Source organism: Pogona vitticeps, chromosome 3 (genome assembly GCF_051106095.1).
Source record: "Pogona vitticeps strain Pit_001003342236 chromosome 3, PviZW2.1, whole genome shotgun sequence".
Classification (NCBI taxonomy): Eukaryota; Metazoa; Chordata; class Lepidosauria; order Squamata; family Agamidae; genus Pogona; species Pogona vitticeps.
In genome coordinates, this window is record NC_135785.1 from 71907115 (window position 1) to 71924007 (window position 16893).

General features: G+C 41.0%; 1 protein-coding gene across 2 annotated transcripts in view; it reads left to right on the top strand.

The window, feature by feature from the left end:
- The window catches only part of LHPP (phospholysine phosphohistidine inorganic pyrophosphate phosphatase), a 186058-nt gene that overhangs the window by 23911 nt on the left and 145254 nt on the right, over positions 1-16893 (top strand). For both annotated transcript variants that reach the window (XM_020791539.3, XM_020791540.3), the window contains exons 2-4: positions 3837-4024; positions 9660-9813; positions 16034-16097. In XM_020791539.3, the coding sequence (XP_020647198.3) occupies positions 3837-4024; positions 9660-9813; positions 16034-16097 (406 nt within the window). The remainder of the gene's footprint in view (positions 1-3836; positions 4025-9659; positions 9814-16033; positions 16098-16893) is intronic.

Genomic DNA, 16893 nt, shown 5'->3' on the forward strand with positions numbered 1-16893 from the left:
GATGCTATTAGTTACAATTTATTAACTGTTTAATTTAAAATAGAAAAGCTATCTTTATGAAGGGCAATTAACCACTAAGTGTAATTGATAATTCATATACTTACGGTTAGGAAAGACAAATAACATGAACAAAAACCTATGTGGTGATGAAAACTTTGGATATTTTAAATAGTTGCAAGATGTTTTTCCATAGGAGAACTGAAGTTCTAAGAATTGCCTTTGATTGGTGTACGTATTTAGTCTGCATTGATCTCTCCCCCCACCAATGTACTTCTACCTCCGTACCATTTTTTAAAAAGTCCTTTCTGTTTTTAGACTACATCTCTTAGATTTTAACTGTATTCAAAGTTGATAGGCAATACATTTAAAATAAAGAGTGGCTAGCACGCAGAAATATTAAAGCAAAACATTTCCCTTTCCACTTTCTCCAGTTATTCTGTTAAAAGTTAAAAATATTTTTACCAGAACAGCTGAAGAGGATGGAAGCTAAGATGTTTTGCTTAAATATTTCTATTTGTTAGTCACTCTTTTAAATGCTTATACAGTATACGTATATATAGAGAGGTGACTAATTGCATCCCTCAAATGGATACAGAAAAACCTTGAAAGGTGCTGTTTAGTTCTCGTTATCAGTTTATTTATGAAATAAAAATATTCATTAGGGATGTGGTCTAGATTATACCTGAGTAGCCCAGTGGTTTTTCCTACTTTCTTCAGTTTAAGCTTGAGTTTTGCTATAAGAAGCTGATGATCAGAGCCACAATCAACTCCAGGTCTTGTTTTTGCTGACTATATAGAGCTTCTCCATCTTCGACTGCAGAGAACATAATCAATCTGATTTCAGTATTGCCCATTCGGTGATGTCCATGCGTAGAGTCATCTCTTGTGTTCTTGGAAAAGAGTGTTTGTGATGACCAGCTTGTTCTCTTGGCAGAACTCTATTAGCCTTCGGCCTGCTTTGTTTTGAACTCCAAGGCCAAACGTACCTGTTGTTCCTTTTATCTCTTGACTCCCTGCTTTAGCCTTCCAATCCCCTATAATGAGAAGAACATCTTTGGTGTCAGTTCTAGAAGGTGTTGTAAGTCTTCATTTAGTTAGTTAGTTAGTTAGGCATCCTTCAGTCTCGAAAGACTATGGTATTGTGCTCTATATGGAGGACTTGGAGCAGCGTCTAGTGTGGCTGAGGAGGCCGATTCGAGAGTGACAGTCTCTTCAGTTTCTTCAGCATTGGTGGTTGGTGCATAAACTTGGATGACTGTGATGTTGAAAGGTTTGCCCTGGATTCATATTGAAATCATTCTATCATTTTTGAGATTGTATCCCAGTACAGCTTTTCCCACCCTTTTTCTTGCCCACAATAGTAGATATGATAATCGTCTGAACTGAATTCACCCATTCCTGTCCATTTTAGTTCACTGATGCCCAGGGTGTCAATGTTTATTCTTGCCATCTCCTGTTTGACCACATCTAGCTTCCCAAGGTCCATAGATCTCACATTCCAGGTTCCTATGGAGTATTCTTCTTTGCACTATTGGACTTTCCTTTCACTTCCAGGCATGTCCGCAGCTGAGCATCCTTTCGGCTTTGGCCCAACCACTTCATTAGCTCTGGAGCTATTTGTACTTGTCCTCCGCTCTTCCTCAGTAGCATGTTGGATGCCTTCCAACCTGAGGGGCTCATCTTCCAGCATCATATCTTTTAGCCTTTTGTTTGTGTTCATGGAGTTTTCTTGGCAAAGGCACTGGAGTGGCTTGCCAGTTCCTGCTCCAGGTGGATCGTGTTTAGTCAGAACTCGCCACCAGTGGTTCTTAACCTTTGTTACTCGGATGCTTTTGAACTGCAACTCCCAGAAACCCCAGTCAGGACAGCTGGTGGTGAAGGCTTCTGGGAGTTGCAGTCCAAAACTCCTGAGTAACCCAAGGTTAAGAACCAGTGCTCTCCACTATGACCTATCGGTCTTGGGTGTCCATGTACGACATAGCCCATAGCTCAATGGTCAGGGAACAAGGGTAAATTACCCCAAATGGGATAAAAATGAAAATCCTGGGGGTAATGAAGACATGACCCTGACCCCCTTCCCTCCTCCTTCTCCTCCTCCTCTGCCCGGAGGGGGGCTCCCCGGCTGCCCAATCGCCCCCTTCCCACCCCCTTCTCTGGCCCAGCTGCAACCAAGCCACGGTGGATGGTGGCCGGTGATGGGCCCCGGCTGGCGGCATACAGCAGGCAAGGCGGCAGGGGCAGGGACAGCCATTGTGGAGGGTGAGGATAGGGCGAGTGGCTGGAGTGCCCCAGCCAGGAGGAGCCTCTCCTTCCAGGGCCTGGAGAGGTCGATCGCGGCGGAGAGGGGAGGGAACAGCCATGACGGTGGCCCGAGACATGCTCAGCCTCCTGGCGCCAGGCTGCCACTCCCCTGTCCCCGAAGGAGCCCATTGGGTGGCAGCAGCACTCACCTGGCCACACGGCTTTCTTCAGCAGCGCCTCCGCACTGGCCGGACAGGCCTGGAGGAGCCTCTTTCCCTCCAATGCAGCAGCTATCATGGCACTTCGACCGCGGGGCCCATGGGACCCATGATGCCGAGGCCTGACGCGGCCTCCCCAGCAGCATCAGGTGTCCCTGGTGGGCGAGCCACCTGTTCCTCTTTAATGGCTTCCCAGGAGTCTCCCGCCGGTCGAGAAAGGGAGCCGCCCCCGTAGGGCCAAGGACTGAGCATGGCCCCACCGAGCGGAGGCGGCCCCGGCGGTGAGGCTTCAGCGGCAGCGCTAGACTGGCTGCGTGTGACCAAGATCCTTCCTTTCAAATCAAGGGGGTAATGTCAGCGTATATAAATTTTTTAGGGGGTAAAAGGCAAAAAAGTTCCCTGACCCTGCCATAGGTTCTCTGAATTACTCAAGTCCCTTTGCCATGACAAGGCAGCGATCTGTGAAGGGGTGTTGAATTTTACTGTGATCTAACCCATAAAAGCTGTACATTGATTGGTGTGTTCCCATGTATCAAGATAAGGAATCTTTGGCCCTTCAGATATTATGATACTTGCCATCATATCTACCCTGTAAAGCAGGGTGGATTTGATTTAAATCAAATCAATTTTAAACACAATTTAAATAACAATTTAAATAAAACATCAGAGTTTTGGTGATTTAAAAAACTGATTTTTAAAAAATTTTAATCAATTTGTTTTTAAAAAATCATTGATTTTTACCTGCTGTGAAGTCATGTTGGGAACTGCCCAAAATTTAATGTTGATTAGCAGAAGTTTGCTAAAGTAGCAAAGCTTTTTTCCCACCTGCAAGGTTACACAGGAGAGGGAAAATTAGTTTTGTCATGTTAGTAAACGTGTGCTATCAATTTTTAAGGTTATGTAATAATTACGAGCAGCATAGCATCCTGAGTTATTTATGGCTGGGTTTCTAATAAGGTACTTTCTGCTTGCTCTTTTTTTCCCCACATGTATTTGCATTCATAGTGTTGTGTCATAAGATCAACTTTGCTGTTGTCCCTTCCGGGTTTTGGTAGCAGCCCGCTGCTGGAACCTGGAAGGGACAGCAGCTGTTGTGAATAGCTTCCCTCCCTCTAATTAGCATAGACGCTGAGTAATTGGGGTGGGGTGGAAACCTCTAAATGAGAGGCGGGGTTTTTAATGTATATGTGTGTGTGTGTGTGTGTGTGTGTGTGTGTTGGAGTTTCTAAGTAAAGTCGTGTGGAATTATTGCTGGGTCGTGATTCTTTTTGGGCGTCAAATTCCACTATCCAACACATAGGCTTTGAGAGAATTATTCATTAAAATCTTGAATTCTTCATCTGATTGGTTTCATGTTCCATCTTTTTGCTCTAACAGGATAAAGTCTTCTGGTCTGAAGTTGAGATTCTGCACCAATGAAACCCAAGCTACTAGAGACAAGTTTGTTGAAAAGTTGCAGCGGTTGGGTTTTGACATTGTGGTGGATGAAGTCACTGCTCCAGCACCAGCAGCATGCCGAATTCTGAAGGAACGTAACCTGAGGCCACACCTCCTTGTGCATGATGGTCAGTTATTCTTTATTGGGGCGTAGGGATTTACTGTCAAGGACTTTTTATAGTGAATGACCTTAAAGCCACAAATAGCCATTTTTAAAAATAGGAAGTAACCTCTAGAGAGTTTTAAAATATCCATTTGGGGTTTAAAAATATCCATTTGGGACTGTGTGATGTACCAGGCAAATGGTTAGTCATGTAACCCGAAAGCTTTCTGACCATTTTTATTTGGGCGGTTTCACTTTGTGGAGGGGTCTGTGGGGTCAAAAGTACTTTCTGTGGTGTAGAATTTGTTGTCTTATGTAGTATTATTTTTAGCTTTCATGTTAAGGCCCCATATAGACAGGATTATAGGAAGCCATTAGGATGAGGAAGAGCATTGTGCAAGGAAACTGAAAATATGTCCTAAAATGTGCTTCTGCAAAATAAGTGCCACAGTCTCTTGTGGATGAATACAGAACGGTGTGGATTCTTGAAGTGATCTTGTAAAACTGCAGTAGTCATTTCTTTCCTTTCACACACAACCTCTTGTTATGACTAATTTCTCAACTGAGGGATGACAAGGAAGAAAGGCCATCAAAGTAAGCTTTTCCAGGAGTTCAGTTTATCATGAGACTGGAAGGTGTCTGTTTTGCTTGCATGACAACATACATGCTGTTTGCATTATCCAAATGTTGAACAGCATTCACCTGGCATGATGAATATCTATGGGAGAGTGGAACACTTTTGGCCCTCCAGATGTTTTTGACTACAGCTCTCACAATCCCTTTTGTTTGGACCATGCTGGTTGCAGAGTCAGTATTCTTCACCTTTGGTGGCTGGAGCTTCAGCGTTTAGGATTCTTTGTCTGATGGATCACATTATTCAATTTTTTGCTGCCTGACATGGCAGCCATTTCCTTCTGTGCTTGTAATTCTTCTGAGGCTACCCCAAGGAGTAGCTTCACTGTCATGCTTTTGTCCCCTAACTCAGTGGTTCTTAACGTGGGCGATAATGCCCCCCAGGGGGCAATTTCAGTTTTCAGGGGGGCGGTAGAACGAAAAGGGGCGGCGTGGGGGCACTGGAGCAGAAGGGGGGCGGTAGGGGGCACTGGAGCAAGCCAAACCTGTGAAGATGGCTGCAGCCTTTTTACAGTGTGCATGAATATATATTTTCCTCCAATTTTAATTTAGTTTCAGATTTTTGTCTTGAAATTTTTAGTTCCTGCATTTGTTTTTATGTCCTTTTTATATTTCTTTTTGCGTCTTAAAATTCACTTGCAACTAAATCATTAAATGTTACTTTTTGGGGGACATTTCATTTTCTTGGAATTTAATTTTGTTTTCAGGGGTCATTGGATTTAAGTGTCTTAAATAAATAAATAAATAAACAAACAAACAAACAAACAAACAAATAAATATCATCACCGCAGGGAGGGGGGTGATGATAACTTCCTCAATGGCTCAAGGGGGCGTTTCTTTCAAAAAGGTTAAGAACCACTGCCCTAACTCACTGTAGTGATTTATACTGCAGTGTGACAGTGTTTTCTTCCAGATACGTCTTCTTCCTGGAACCTGCTTTCTCTGTGTGGACTGTAGTATATTGTTGTTCTGTGGTATAATTCTCCACTTTTTCCTTTACAGTGTTGCCTCGCTTAACAACGATAATCCGTTCCAGGAAAATTGCTGTTAAGTGAAAACGTCGTAAAGCGAAATTAAAAAACCCATTGAAAAGCATTGAAAGCCGTTCAGTGCATTCCAGTGGGCTAAAATCTCACCGTCCAGCGAAGATCCTCCATACGGCAGCCATTTTTGGTGCCTGTATAGTGAGGAATCCGTCACTAAGCACAGCAGGGAGCCATTTTAAGAACCCAGTGGGCATTTTGAAAACCCGACGACCAGCTGTTTTTGATTGTTGTAAAGCGAAAATCGGTTCCCGAAGCAGGGAACCAATCATCGCAAAGCGAAATTCCCCCATTTAGACCATCGTTTTGCGATCGCAATTGCAATTGCAAAAAGATCATCGTAAAGCAGATTCATCATAATGCGGGATAATCGTTAAGCGGGGCACGACTGTACATGAGTGTGAGTTCCAGTTCTCTATCATATCTGCATCTTGCTTGTTTTGTGATGGTGTTGCTAGACTTGGTTTGCCCAGTCCAAGAACTTGTTTTAACTTATCTTCTCTGTGTTAGAGTATGTTGTAGACCCAGTCCAGCTAAGCCTCTTATCTAGCCTCTTCAAACTCAATTATTCTGTGATTCTAGCAGTGTCTGTGAGAACAGTTGCCATGTTTACCCACAGTGTGGGACTGCTGCTCCCCTCCTTGACATAAAATCCCTGTAGAGTGATATGAGGGCCTCATATCTGATTTCCCAGCAAACAACTACATGTGAGTAGTTGAGCTGGAAACGAAAGACTCGATTTTGATTTGAGGCATACACACATACAAACCCCCAAAATCCCAAACAAAAACAAACATGGGTGTTTTTGGTGTTCATGCATTTAATCTCACATGTCGCAAAAATGGAGTAGGTTTCACTAGCATCCAAAGTGGTCCTTCAACCAGGGTGCAATCTTTTGTTTACTCTGATTTCTAACCTGGCTGAAATTCCTGAAGATTCTGTGGCTCTGTTTCTCCAGAGGAACAGAAATAAGAGAATTGGGAGTGGTGACAAAAAGACAGATGTGACCAGGCGGGTACTCTATAGTAGAAACATGAAGTAGAAATTTGGAGGAAGGAAGTTTCATGAGAAAGGAGGCAGTTTCTGAAAATGATGCTTGAAATGAGATGGTACAGGAAGAAATATAGGGGGTCTGGTTTGAATGTTTGTTCCAGATAACATAATCTGTAAATGAACATAAGCTGTGAGTGCTTTTTCTTCTTATCATGTATTAGCTTCAGTGTAAAGATGTTGGCATTGGGCCCTGGTTTGTTAACCAATGTTAAGCTAGAATTCCCCTGTTAAGAGATAATGTGGAACACCTATCTTAACACTAGCAAAGACTTTTGTACCAAAGTTGGTGTGTGCCAAGAGGGAAATGTGGAGAGTTGAAAAGCTGAACACAAGCCAGGATCATTGTGCTAAAATTCTCATCCATTGAGAAGGGGGAGGAGAAGTAAGAGAGGATGAGGTTCATGCACAATGTCCCTCTTTGTATTTCTACAGTGTCAAAGGAGAACACTATTCATAACAACATTGTTAATTATTTTGCTCTACCATGTTCAGTTTGCAGCAGCCTTCTCTTCATCTCAGTTGTGGGGCTGCAACTCTCATCAACCCTGTCCAGTGTGAGGCTTCCTGGGTTTTCCTGTGCAGTTGCATCTTGAAGGCAGCACTTTATCAATCCCAATTCACATGGAGGAATTTTATTTTAATTTAACAGTTACTTTGGTGATTGATTCCAAATATGATGTCTCACAATACAGTAACTGGTTTGGTGAATGACTTATATTTTTTGTTATTTCCAAACCCATGGGATATTGTATTTTGCAATAAAATCCTATACAGTTGAAGCATCGGTTTTGAAGGTTTTCCCTTTATTTACCATGCTTTTCCAAGCACTATCAAGGCAATTTTTTTTCACATATTTATCTGGAAAGCCAATTTATCTTGAAATTTGAAAGCATCACGTTTGGGAATGCAATGATGTCTGTGCTCTTGTTTTGTTCTCAAACTTCATCCTCAGATGTAACTAAAATGCTGAGCTGGAACTTTATGGTGTCAGGTCGATATCAAAATGCCTGTTGTCTGTTTGCTATTACACAAATACGTTTCCTTGGTTTCCCAGTGATCAGATGTCTGCATTTTGAAATGCCCTGTGGCATGTGACCTGACCTGACATCTTGCAGTGCTAGCAAAGAAATGCTCAGTACGAAACTGTATTGCATTGCCACAAAACACAAATTTACGCTGGTATTACAGTATATCATCATAGTTAGATAACTTTAGAATAAATTTTTATGAACTAGAGGTATTTTTAAACATTGGCAACGTTCCCAGAGTTACATAGTCTGAATAGCAAGCTCTTGATGAGATGCATGATGTGAAATATGTTGGTTGGCTTGAAGTTTTAAATGTTCTTTTCTTTTTTCATCCATTGGCTGAAGTCCTCTTGCATACCGTAGTAAGTCTGAACTGGAGTAGGCCCATTTGGATCAATGGAGCTTATAGAGGATTTTACTCACCAAATTGGCACTGATTCAGTGGGCCTACTGTAGTGTGACTGCACTAAGCAAGAGGATTTCAGCCATTGTGTTCTGTGACATACATGTGAAACCAGCATCAGAATTTGCTGTGTAGAATGTACGGGGTGCTGGTAATCAACACGCTGTTTCATGGTTCCCTGTAGGCATCCTTCAGTCTCGAGAGACTATGGTAACGTGCTCTGTATGGAGATCTTGGAACAGTGTCTTGTGTGGCTGAGAAGGCCAATTCGAGAGTGACAATCTCTTCCACATTGAAGACAAATACAATCTGTCCCCTGTCCAGCTCCCTGGTTTTGCTTGTTTCGGGACTGCCTCTTTGCCTCAGCCTGCTGTACAAGTGTCTCTTCAAATTGGGAGAGGCCATGATGCACCGCCTGCCTCCAGGCTGAACGCTCAGACGTCAAGGTTTCCCATCTGTTGAGGTCCATTCCTAAGGCCTTCAGATCCCGCTTGCAGATGTCCTTGTAACGCATCTGTGGTCTCCCTCGGGGGTGGCTTCCCTGCACTAATTCTCCATACAGGAGATCTTTTGGAATCCGACCATCAGCCATTCTCACGACGTGCCCAAGCCAACGTAGACGGCGCTGTTTCAATAATGGATACATGCTGAAAATTCCAGTTCGTTCTAGGACTACTCTATTTGGAACTTTGTCCTGCCAGGTGATACCAAAAATGTGTCAGAGACAATGCATATGGAAGGTGTTCAACGTCCTCTCCTGCCATGCACAAAGGGTCCAGGACTCGCTGCAGTATAGGAGTGTGCTCAGGACACAGGCTCTGTAGACCTGGATTTTGGTGTATGCCGTCAACTTCTTATTAAGCCATACTCTCTTTGTGAGTCTAGAGAACATGGTAGCTGCTTTCCCAATGCGTTCCCCAGTCCTTCATGATTTTGATATTTTGTCAGCTTTCTGAAAATTTTGGGATTTCCTCAAGCCTGCTGATAAGTAGTTGTGCATGGTGCTGTTCCGTGTGGATGTATAAAACAGAATAACTAGGTCTTTTTCTTTCTTGACTTCTTGAACTTTCCAAAGTAAATACAGTGGTGCCTCGCCAGACAATTGCCTCATGGGACGAAAAACCTGCAAGACGATTGGTTTTTGCGATCACTATGATGCCTCGCAAGACTTTTTTTTCTATGACCATGCTTCGTAATACGTTTTTTTTTTTACACCAATGCTTTGCAAGACTTTTATTTAGACCGATGCTTTGCAAGACGTTTTTTGAGACTGATGCATAGGGAACCTCGCAAGACAATTTTTTCACAAGACGATGATTTTCACGGAACGAATTAAAATCGTCTTGCGAGGCACCACTGTACCATGAAGTTTGAAGAATAGTTGGAACATGCATCTCTGCAAATAATTGGACTGTTCTAACTTAATCCATTTCAATTTGTTTATCAAAACTAAGGAAATGGGCATGTTCTTGAAAGTTTAAAATATCTATTTTTCCTTAGATGTTATCCCTGAATTTGCTGATATTAATAAAGCAGACCCAAACTGTGTGGTGATTGGTGATGCGGCAGACAACTTTTCATACAAAAACCTTAACGATGCCTTCCAAGTTCTCATTGGTCTGGAGAATCCAGTTCTCTTGTCTCTGGGGAAAGGGTAAGTTGGTCTAGTGTATAATAATATAATAAAGAGTAGTCGGTTGACTAAATGGGCGGGGAACAAATTCAATAAATAAATGAATAAATAATAGTGGTGTGCCATCGAGTCAATTCTGATTTATGGTGACCCTTTTCATGGTTTTCCAGGTACTGAGTACTCAGAAGTAGTTTACCATTTCCTTTTTTCTTGGGATACTCTGAGGCTGTGCAGATTGCCCAAGTCCACACACAGGCTAGCTCTTTTTGAGATGCACAGTGGGGAATTTAACTCCCAGCCTGTGGTTCTGCAGCCAGATACCTAACTCACAACTAAGCCAGCTGGTCTAGTGTATACTGGTGTGATGTATTGATGATATAATAGACTGGGAACATCAAAATCATGGTATTTTCCCCACATTGACCTGTTTGGCTACATTTTGGTTGCTGTATTCTTGTAGCACTGGGTTTTATGTGTTTAAAATCACCTGATGCTGTGCAAGTTGTGGGTCTTGTTATTTACCATGTATTCCAGTTTTCCTTTGGGAGTTGTTTCAGTTTACAGTGGGGTCTCTACTTAAGAACGTCCCTACTTAAGAACAATCCAACTTAAGAACAGCTCCATTTGCTAAATTTTGCTTCTACTTGAGAACAGAAATCCAAGATAAGAACAGGAAAAAAAAAACCTTTCCTGCTCTTTTTTTAACCTTAGGTCATCTTAGGTTAAAAAAAATTCTCCCCCTAGTGGTAGAGTACGTATTAACCAGCTTTGCATTAGTTCCTATGGGAACTAATGCTTCAATGTACGAACGCACCTCTACATAACAAAAAAAACAGCCAGAACAGATTAATTGGTTTTCAGTACATTCCTATGGGAAATTTTGCTTCAACTTAAGAACGTTTCAATTTAAGAACACCATTCCAAAACTGATTAAGTTCTTAAGTAGAGGTTCCACTGTAGTTTCTATGGACGGAAAAGAGCAGATACGGATTAAATGGTTTTCAATGCATTCCTATGGGAAATGCAGATTCAACATAAGAACTTTTCAACTTGAGAACCACCTTCCAATACGGATTAAGTTCTTAAGTAGAGACCCCACTGTATATGTGGTGTATATCTGTGCGTAGATGTGTGCACTTGTATTACCTCATGAATGGAATGCATAAACAATAGTGGCTGTGCAACACATTATTCCAGTATCTGGAAGGGGATCAGAAGAATTGTATAAATCTGCATTTCTTTCGAAGTAGAACATTGCTGCACTGTGTGAGGTAATATTGAGGACTGTATTTTTTTTAGTGGGTGGGGAGTGTTTGGGGAATTTTATTTGTGTGCATGTGTCTGGTCTCTGGATGTCTGTGAATTTCATTGTATGGGTATACAGTACTGTGTATAGACTTACAATGACAATAAATAAATAAATAAGTATAATTTAAATAAATAAATAAATAAATAAATAAATAAATAAATAAATAAATAAATAAATAAATAAATTATACTGGGCAGAATCCTATTGCTGATCTACATTTACATGGAGGAAATCATATAAATCTTGGTGGTATATTGCCTTTCATTTATGAGGTGCTGTTTGTGTTTCTGCTAGTACTTCATTAATGAACAAGAGTTTGCTGCCAAGATTTGCAAGATTTCTGTTGTGTGAACATAAACTGTCAATAGCATTCTGGCCATTGACTATTTCAGCTATTAAGAGTTTTAAATGTGTTCGTGTTAATAAACAATTCATTTCCCTGTGCTGGCTATCTAATGAGATATAGGAATATACTGTCGAGAATCCTATTTTTGTTTCCTTAAGGTTTGTGAACCATGGCTAACTGCAGCTAGTTGACGAGTTGCTGAGGCATATGTCACATGCCACAAATGGGTGCATAACCAGTCATGCAACCGAGATACATGCCCGTACGTAAACCTTATGCAAATACTGTACCAAATAAATTCTGGCCAATCTAAACTAAGACAACTCTCACAGATCTTTTACTTTGGGGAGGGTCCATAGCTGATTAATAGAGTGCATGCTTTCCATAGAGAATGTCCTAGTTGCATCTCCAACAATTCTAGTTAAAAGACTCAGCAGGTAATCTGTCTCTGGAGATATGCTGCTATGAAGAGCAGGTAGTAATGGACAAGGCAGTTAGCAGATGTACAGTGGTGCCTCACATAGCGACGTTAATCGGTGCAGCAAAAATCACTGCAAAGCGATTTCGTCACTATGTGATTTTAGAAAGCCCATAGGAATGCATTGACACCCCTTAAATGCGTTCCTATGGGCTTAAAACTCACCTTAAAGCGAAAATCCTCCATATGGCAGCCATTTTCGCCGCACAAAAACACAGCAGGCAGCCATTTTTTTACCTGGCAGCCATTTTGGAACCGCTGATCAGCTGTTAGAAAATCATCGGTAAGCGAAACAGGTAACCGATCATCTCAAAAGCGATTTTTCCCCATTTAAAACATCGCAATGCGATCGCAAAAGCAATCGCAAAAAGTTCGTCGGTATGTGATTTCGTTGTTATATGGGGCGCCCGTTAAGCGAGGCATCACTATATTTGGATATATGGTTAGCCTCTAACATAGGCAGAGTTTTGCAGAAATATAAAATGTTTACAAAGTTGCAAATGGGTATTTAAGCCAACTCTATTTTAAAGTTTAAGAACCTCCAAAAATAAATATTGATTTATCATTATCTTGTAAGAAAAGTTGACATGAATTTACCTTCATTAAAATTGTGCTGATATTGTATTTCTAATAATAGCAGCAGCATGCAGTTTTTTGTTCTCGTATGGTGTCAGCAATGTTATATCGAGTGTGGAAGTATTTTAAAACATTCATTTGTTCAGACTTTCTTTGAAGAAAGAAATATTCTTCCCACTAAAGTTGTAGTATGCCATCTAAAAACCAAGAGCGTTAGAGCTGCTGGAGAAGAATGTTCCTTTTCTGAAAATGGAGTGATTTACATTTAGCATCTGTTTTGGGCTGAGAGTGGGAATTGGCTTTGTAATTTCTTCTGTCATGCCACTGTCAGAAAATTAAGCTGTTTACGCTAGACTATAGAAGGTTAATGGCTGTTCTAGCAAAGGTCAAGTGGTCATTTTAAAGAGAAGCTGTGCTGAATAATCGAAAATGGCAGAAGGATAAAGCATAAAATCTTATCTGACTGCTCATCCTAGACATTTTTGTTCTCTTTCTATCTGTCTGGGGACATAAAAGAAAATTCGTGCATTATGCTGGCATTCTCTCCTATTGTGTGCTTGTGTAAATGTATATGTATAATTCACCATAGGGTGGAGATGACTTGATGGCACATAGCAACACATAGTCATGCACACATACGGAGAGCTAGAGAGAGAGAGATTAATATTATGATTCAGTTTATGATTATGAAGAAAAGACTGGTGATAGGTTTTCTTGGTAAGCATTATTATTTGGAAGTAAATTCCAGAAAAAAAACATATTAAACTTGGTCAGTTTCAGTGGCAAACGCTTTTCACTGAATCTTGCATTCCTGTTTCTGTTCACTCAGTGAAACACTAGATAAGAAGGGCTGCTTTACATATAATGGGGAAGGGGGAATATGCATTAAAGATGAATCCATGCAGCTCTGGCCCATTGCTTCATCCGTAATGCATTTGTCTGTCTTTTGCCTTTTTTTAAAATGTATCTGTCATATAGACACCAATTGGACGAGGATGCAGAGATCCATAATTGGACTTCCCATGACTTTAATATGTTTGTGAATCTGGAAGTTTCAGTTCATGGCTGTGGCTTGGGGGTTGAGGGTTTAACTTTCTTGAAACTTACACCCCCACACCCATTGACCCATATGGAAAATCATGCATGTTTTCATCAATTGGATGAATACTAGGTGGTAGGGGGATTTTTTTAAGTCAAGAAAATGCGTTCCCCTCCCTCTTGCTTTTATTCAGTGTTGCAGAATAAAAGTAAGGTTAGGTAGGACTGTGCACTTCAAACCAGGGGTAGGTAACGTGTCTCCCTTGGGATTTTGTGGCACTGCCTTCACTTCCAACCTTGCTAGCCAGGGCTCTGTGACAGCTGCAGTCAGGCAACAGGGTGACACATTTCTCATCCTTAACTTAAATGGTAAGAGAAACTACTGAAGTTTTAATTACTTATTGTAGTACCAATTTTAGCCAGTGAGGGCAAATTTTAATTGATGCAGGTTGAAGTTAAGGACAACTTTGCAGATTTTTGTGCCTATTTTAATATGTTGTTACAAAAGAAAATGAAAATGAAATCTTAAAGGCAGTGTTTTCTTTTATTACATGCTAGCTTTTGTTATTGTGAAAGTACCTTGAATTTGACCAAACTCCAGGAGACAGTGGAAGACAGGAGGGCTTGGCTTGCTCTGGTCCATGACTTTTGGGGAAAAACATTAAATTACACTGGTGAATTGCTTAATCAAGACTGGAGGCAGATCAGCTGTTTTTGTTGATATGCACACTTTATATTCCTGAATATAGTATACAAATTAAGTAATTTGACATATAAATACATGTCTTACATTTGTAGATCTGCCTTTGTTCTTGAAGTATAACCTTTGCAGTAGAACACAATTAAAAGCTTTATTTCTCCTGTGTGTACTTTTTAAAGGCAGAACTTGTCAGCCTTTTAAATACTACATGTGTGTGAACCTGAACAGGACAATATATGAAACTTTGTGAAGCAATGTGGAATAATTGGCCCATCCTGAGCTGAAAACCACAGGTCGTCAATGTGGTTGACATTTATGTTATTTTGTCACATCTGCCCAGTATTATTTTCATCTCACATTCTGCCTAGATTCATGTAATGGTTAAAATTCTATTGTGTAAATTTACACTTATGGAAGCCAACTATGTCATCAGCTGGCACCTGTAATTATTTAATTTAAATTAATTAAACCACCCCCTTGATTTTAGGTTCTGATGTTTCCTAGGGCTCTCTTTCACTCTGAAGAGGCTTTTAGGAGAGCTTTTAATTAAATTAATTTAAATTAAATGTTACTGGCATCAGCTGATGAATGTGAAGCATCCATGTCTAGTCATCTCCTGGGAGAGACGAATATGAAGCCTGCCAGCACAGGTGTCCAGGCAAGCCTTCCCCACCCCCTAGAACCAGCCCAGTCCACTCACTGGACTCCTCGGTGCATGCATGCCTGCGGTCAGCAACATCACACAATTGCAGACGTAGTCCCCTTGGTGCTTTCCTGCATATCCCTGCAGCCAACCACTCCAAAAAGGAGATGGGAAGACAAGCCTCCCCGATCAGCTGTTGAACAGTTGGTTGAGCGGAGAGGTGGGAAGAGCCAGTGGGATGACATCTGCAATTGGTGTGATGTCATTAATGCCAGGCAGCCTACCTTCATGACGAGGAGCCCAGTGAGTGGACTGAACTAGTTTTGGGGAGTGGAGAAGGACCGCTGGAACACCTGTACTGGTGGGCTTAATATTTGTCTCCTCCAGGAGGTGAATATGAACCTCCCATTTCTACTGATGATGTCATCAACTTCTGCCAATGTGTATGTATGCAATAGGATTTTGCCCACTATGTTGCTTTTTTAACAAATCAGGGTGTCATATGAAAACTTGTGTGTGTGTGATGTGCTGTCAAATTGGAAGCAATTTATAGAGACTTTAACAGGGCTTTAAAGGTAAGTGAAATATTTAAGGAGTGGAGTTTTACCAATTCCACATGCCCAATGCGTTTCTATGGCCAAGTGGGGATTTGAGGCCTGCGGGTTAAACCGCAGAAGACTTTGTGCTGCAAGGCCAGAAGACCAGCAGTTGTAAGATCGAATCCACGTGACGGAGTGAGCTCCCGTCGCTAGTCCCGCTCCCGCCAACCTAGCAGTTCGAAAGCATGTAAATGCGAGTAGATAAATAGGAACCACCATGGTGAGAAGGTAACGGCGTTCTGTGTCTAGTCGCGCTGGCCACGTGACCACGGAAGATTGTCTTTGGACAAACACTAGCTCTATAGGTTGGAAACAGAGATGAGCACCGCCCCCTAGAGTCGGACACGACTGGACAAATTGTCAAGGGGAACCTTTACCTTTACCTCCAGAACCCTAGTCCCTCACTTTGTCCACATCACCACACTGGGACTCCTTTTTATGCAAATATATAAAATCTTAGTGAGAAACAAATTTAGTTACAAAAAAGAAAAAAAAAGAAATAGACTCTAGGTGTAAAGTATTTATATTTAAATATTAACTTCTCATTTTCAGACGCTATTATAAAGAAACTGATGGCCTAAAACTTGATGTTGGAGTATACATGAAGGCATTGGAGGTATATTACATGTAGTGTATTTCTGTACAAGTTTAGTTATTGTACTGTACAGCTTTTATTTCATCATGTGGATACAAATTGGTTAGAGGTTCTTTGTATGAGAGAAAGGGTAAGCAGCCTGAGACCCTTTAGATGTTATTGGGTGGGAATTCCCACTAGCATTGTCAGGAATGCTGGATTTTGTAATCTCAAAAACATCTGTACCTCACATGTACCCCATCTAGTACTAATAAGCGTGGGTCTTCCCATTCCTTGGTTTTTGTTGATGAACAGTGTTGTTATTCTTAAAGTACTGTTGTTTTGGAAGTATTGTTTATTTAGGAGAAAGGATTTGTTGCCAGCTGCAGAGAAATGCTCAGCACTTTAATTTTAATGTAATTTTGGCTTCTTTACTCTGAAAACCTAAGGATTCAAAACGTAGCTTACAATGTGAGGAATAGAATAAGCAGTAGGATAGGAAATTGGCACTTGTGTTTATACATTTCAAAATTCGAGAAGAGTCTAATATTTCTGGGACACCGGCATGGCCCCATCATAAGATTGATATTTTAAGGTGCCCCCCCCCCCGGTCACTATCAGATGCCTCTGTTTTGTGCTATTCAAGCATACCTGTATGGGATGAAAAGAAGGAAGATTTGTGTTGACTTTCTAATAGTATTCCACACTTGGATGTGAATAGTGGTTCTACTTCAGAACAGGGTGAATTTTTAAATTTAAATCAAAATTTAAATTGTGAATTCTATTGTGATTTCAGTCATGATGTAAATCAGTTTGATTTAAATTAAATCAACCATGC